This window comes from Parasteatoda tepidariorum, chromosome 10 (genome assembly GCF_043381705.1).
Source record: "Parasteatoda tepidariorum isolate YZ-2023 chromosome 10, CAS_Ptep_4.0, whole genome shotgun sequence".
NCBI lineage: Eukaryota > Metazoa > Arthropoda > Arachnida > Araneae > Theridiidae > Parasteatoda > Parasteatoda tepidariorum.
In genome coordinates this window covers 18,541,362-18,547,097 of record NC_092213.1, presented here as the reverse complement: position 1 = coordinate 18,547,097, position 5,736 = coordinate 18,541,362, and the positions used below count along the sequence as shown (strand labels likewise).

The 5,736-nt window shown below is 26.0% G+C and overlaps 1 protein-coding gene across 2 annotated transcripts in view; it reads left to right on the top strand.

The window, feature by feature from the left end:
• The first annotated feature begins 2,240 nt into the window (after positions 1-2,240).
• LOC107437897 (spondin-1) overlaps positions 2,241-5,736 on the top strand; it is a 45,722-nt gene continuing 42,226 nt past the window's right edge. The window contains exon 1 of one of the 2 annotated variants that reach the window (XM_043045876.2): positions 2,241-3,107. In XM_043045876.2, coding sequence (XP_042901810.1) covers positions 2,879-3,107 — 229 coding nt within the window. In that variant the 5' untranslated portion in view covers positions 2,241-2,878. The remainder of the gene's footprint in view (positions 3,108-5,736) is intronic. The other variant, XM_043045877.2, reaches the window with a different exon arrangement.

Sequence of the window (5,736 nt, the reverse complement as noted above, 5' to 3'; positions counted from 1 at the left end):
TTTATAGTTAATCTATGTGATTTCATAGTTAATTTAAGTTATTTCATAGTTAATCCATGTGATTTCATAGTTAATCCATGGGATTTCATAGTTAATCCATTTGATTTCAAGGTTAATCTAAGTTATTTCATAGTTAATCCATGTGATTTCATAGTTAATCTAAGTTATTTCATAGTTAATCCATGTGATTTCATAGTTAATCGAAGTGACTTTTCCATCGTTATACCTCGATCGTTCGATGGAGGTTATAGTCGGATTTCCACGTGTTTCTTAAAATACCGATTTTTTAATACGATATTACAACGACTCGCGATTTTCGAATCGTGCAAATAGTAATCACTTTTGACGTGCTTTATCTGTGTCAATTTTATCCTAAATTCAAGCTATTTTTCTATCGTTTTCGGCACTACGCATTCCCACATTAATTAATATGTATTAATACGACACTCAAATCTTGCATTTATATGGGCACTTTATTTGTGCCGATTAATTTGCAAATCAAAGATATACTTATTATAATACTATCATCAGCCATTGCTAAGCTTTTCCATGGGGTTTAACGTGAAATTCGAATGTGGGTTTTTAAACTGTTTACCGTTTTTGAACTTTGTTTTTAATTTTTTGTAGCTTAAAATAGTGCTTAGCTATTTTAAGAATTAACATTCATTAAAATGCCTTGTAATTCACTAAATATAAATGTTTATTAAAATGTTTTTTTTTCTGTGCACCCTTATTTTTCTAAGGGGTAAGTACCCTGATTACGTATACTCTTTCCCTTAAAAGAAGTACTGCCTTCCCCTTTGTCAGTTACACTGTAACCACAAATGATGAATTAGGTTAGAAATAAGGTTAAAAATATACTGAATTGAATCCCAACTTAATAATTTATTTAATTTTGTGCTATAACGTTTTGAGATATATGTTTTGTTTCATTTTAAACTAGTTTAGACCCTATGCAATTTATTTTATTCAAATACTTAATTTGCATTTATACTGCTGAATAAAATAGTTATTTTTTTCTTTTATTCAAGAACATGAAAGCTAATTTGTTTTAAATATTTAAAAAAAACTTTTGTAATAAAAAAAATCTCTTTTGCCCCATCTTATTATTTTTTTTTTTTTTTTGATGAAAAAAAATTATTTTGAAAAGCATCAGTTTGGCTTTCTTCAGTTTTAAATAAATTTTAATATTTAAAAGAATTTAATTTTATACAAATATATACTAAATTGACTGATAAAAAAGAAAAAAGAATTAATTAAAAGAATTATGAAAACAAAAAAGTTATAATAATTTAACGAAAATTAATTTCATGCTAATATATTACTAAATTGACTAATAAAGAAAACTGAGTCTAAAACACTGATGTTTACATTAAAACTAACAAAATGCAGTCAATATATCTTAAACTTGGGCACGTAGCCCTTTATTCAAAAAGGTAGTGCAAATATATGAATTTCAACATTTTTTTTCTTTCTTCAGATATTTTTTAACTCATTTTCCAAATTATAATAATCTTTTACTAAATTTTGAATATAATTCTTGGAAGATAGTGAGTAATTTCCTCGTATTATTACGTTAAATTTCATTTAAATATCGTTAGTCAATAAGTGCATACAATGTCCCAATTTAGTGCCTTTTTTAAAAAAAATTCCGACTTTCCATCTTAATTATTATTTCTTTATAAGTTAATAGTAAAATAATTTTAAATAAAATATATAAATTAATATAAATTTAAATAAATGAATAATTTTAAATTTTCGAATGCCTTTTTTATAGTGTTCTTGTTTCATATTATAAGTTTAAAATTTTTTTTGTTAAGTCTAATGGCGCATTTATAAATCTTGCAGAAGGGGGCAAAAAAAATCTATCTAAGCCACTGATTAATGAGATAAACTAAAATAATCAAATTAAAAAATATGCTTATCAAATTAGAGTGTTTCTTTTTTTTATCGTACAAACTTTGACGAAGAAATTAGAATTTAAAATTTTGAAGAATTAAAATTCCTAATTTAAGAAAGATTAAATGTTAAAAAAAATTGCAGAAAATAAATTACGTAAGAAATGTTCGAAACAGCTGCGTATATTTTAAGTTCTAAAATTATAATCATTACTCGGAAGCGGAAACTGATTTAAATTGGTCAATTACACGGGTTGTAATTTGATACGAACTCATCTTGACGACACTTCATACTTATCAACTAATTAATCACATGGAGTTGCATTTGATGTTCTATGTTCTAATTTGAAAAGTTTATCTGTTTTGAGGCTCATGATATTGCGTAAGCAATGGTCTTGAAAGTGTTCTCTCTTATTCTAAAAACAAACTCTCACATTTATGTTGATAGGTTCCAGTTAGTAAAGAGATAACTTTCTAGATGGCCGTGAATTCATTTTAGATGTAATCGTCTGCTTTTGAACACATCGGACGAAAAAATAAGATCAAATAAAAAAGCTCTCTTCTTTTGAATATATTTTCTTTGAAAAGAGAGAAATGTTGTGTTTTAATAGTGATTTGTGAATATTATTTTTGATAAATAAGTGTTAGCGCGATGTGAAAAAAGTAGTAATTTTTTATTATAAATCGTTTACAACTGATCATCGGAATTAAATTAATTGTGTTATCGTTTGAATTTAAGTTTTGAATATTTTGAATCGTCTGAAATCGCAAAAGAGGATTCAAGTTAAATGCAAATGCATTTAATTTTTTCATTTTATCCAATTTTTGAAATATCTAAATTTTCCTAGTCGATAGTATAGCAGACGATTAAAAAAAAGTTGAATAATTTTGTGTTTGTGACATTAGAACGTTATTATTTATTTATTTTAATCGAAAACTGTCGTCTTCTCTGTATATTATTCCAAGAGAAAGTGATAAGTATGAAGAGTTCAGTAGTATACTTGGTATTTGTACAACTTATCTATTATGTGGTTTCCGAAAATTCAGTATCAGATGTTGAACCTCGTATGATACCTCAAAACTATCCATCCAGATGTCGGAAAACAAACTTTGGTTCAGAATCACCAAGAACAACATCAACAGAAAACGGTTTTTATATAAAAATATCTGGCAAACCTACCAAATATCAACCAAATGAACAATATACAAGTAAGTAGTCTGAAAATATATTAATGCGCAATCTATTTATTATATATTAATATAACTGGCATGTGTACTCTATAAAAAAGTCCGAATAAAATTACAGAACAAAGTAATGGCTCTTGCGGTGCATCAGCTGTAAAATTCATTTTACCGTAAAATGTGTTTTTGCCATAATATATTATACCGTAATTTTGACATTAATATTTAATAATAATAATTAATAGTAATTTATTTGGTGCGATTCAGTGATTTTACAGTAATTATCACTGTAAATATTAAGGTATACCAGATATTTTGCTCCGCAACAATTTCGGGTAAAAATGTACTGGCACCTTGAGTGCCGGTAGTTTAATACGCATTTTTTTAAATAATTAAATTTCATATTAAAAATTAATTATTATAATTATTATATTGCATTATAAATACAAAAATCTAAAATTCTTAAATATGCTATGTTTTAATTATACATTAATATATCTGGTATACTTTTAAACATCTAATTTTATAAAAAAAATTATTTTATTCTTTTTTTTAAAAAAAAATTAAGCATAGAAACATTGTAATATTAGTCAGAGTATTATTAAAATAGGTTTAATTTAGCATAATTTTTTAAGAAATTAAAAAATATATATATTCTATTAAATAACCTATATTATATATCATTGGTGTATATTTTAAGAAGCTTACTTTGTTTTGCTAAATTAAGTTTCGCAATTTCGTTATAATTTTTTTTTTCAGAAGTGTAATTTTGCCCTAGTTTTAAGTCATCAACAATAAAACTATTAGTACTATTGAAATATAATTAATAGTTAGTGAGCTAAAACATTTGTGTATTTTCATATATTATCAGCATGTTAGGATATCTTTTCTTACAAATAAAATTTGTTTGCTTGATTAACTGACGCTTTTAAAGGTAAAATTGTTTAGGGAATTTTTATGTTTCTGTCATCTACTTGGAAAGCGGTCTTTTAAAAAATCAATCTAAAAATAGTTTCAAAATGTCTGAAAACAGTTTGAAAGAATCTTAAAAGAATAAAAAAAAGTGTTTAAAAAGGAATGTAAAAAGAGAATCGAAAAGAATTATAAAATGAATCAAAAAAGGTGTTTAAAAAAGTAAAAAGGGAAGAATATTTAAAAGAATCTAAAAACAACTAAATAAGTGTTTAAAAAGAATATAAAAAATGCAGATTCTTAAACAATTTTAGAAGAATCTTAAAGTGTTTAAAAGGAATAAAAAAAGAATGTGAAAGGATCTATAAAGTGTTTAAAAGGAATAAAAAAAGAATGTGAAAGGATCTATAAAGTGTTAAAAAAAAAGAATCTGAAAAGTGTTTAAAAAGAATATGAATAGGAAGAACCTAAAAGAATCTGAAAAGTGTCTAAAAAGAGCCTAAAAAAGAAAAAATTTAAAAGAATCGAAAAAGTGTTTAAAAGGAATATAAAAAAATTAAAATCTAAAAGAATCTAAAAAAAATCTATGAAGTATTACAATTCTCAACTTTTTTTCTTTATTCTTCAAAGCACTCAAGATGTCTGTTATTTTTCGAAAAATATGGATCACACGATTCCACGAAACACTTGAAAAATAATTCTAGTTACACAATTTAAAAAACTTAGTTGACATCATTGGCAAATGAACTTACATTAAGTATTTTGAAGGGGAAATTTACAAGAAATAATGCCTAGTTTTTTTTAAATCTAGTAGTAAAGGTGACGGTACAACAAATTCTTTTGATGCTACTTATTTATAATACCGAAATAATTATGTAAATTGATAGTTTTTTTTTCCTTTTTCGAACATAATTTCATTATTTTTTATTGAACATCAGGTAATACATGAAATTCCGAATGCCTAATATCTTGAATTATTTAACAGTTATTTAATAAAAAAGTGTTTTATAACTCCATGAAGGTGACAAGTTTTACATTTAATGTTTTTATAATCAAAATAATGCAATGTTAAACCTTGAATAACTGATTACTAAAGAGTAATGTTTAGACGTTTCTCTTGCATATGAGAGGGGGGGGGGAATTATATGCCTTGTAATTATTATTTGTTTCAAGGCCAAATTTATGTACCTTCAAAACTTATTTGATCTATTCAGGACGCAATATTCGTACTGTTAGCACTTGAATACGGTGACAAAACGACAAGCTTTATAAGAAAAGTCGTAATAGCTCAAGGAATAGAGCACTCGACTCCGATTAAGAGTTAGCTCGTAACCCGCGTTCGAATCCCATTAACGGCTGGTCGGCGGAAAATGTTTCCAACTTGCGCTGAACATAATGCGGTCATAAAATATCCACAGTGATCATGAGTTGGAATCCCATTGGAGTCAGGCTAATCGTGGGAGGATTTCGTGTTTTTTATCTCCATGTAACGCAAATGTAGGTAAGTTCTATCAAAAGGTGACACCAATGTGGGATCTAGTATTTACCTTGTCTTTGGGGGTAGGTTCAAAATTATAAGGTTATGGAGTTAAATTGTTATAGTCATGAACTCAAAATTGGTTGGCTGTTCGACGCTGGTTATAACTTTCTTCCACTGAAAACTTTTAAATTTTAAGAACTGACAGTTATGGAGCTAAATGAGATTAGAATAGAACTTCTAAAATAAATCCCATATATATATATA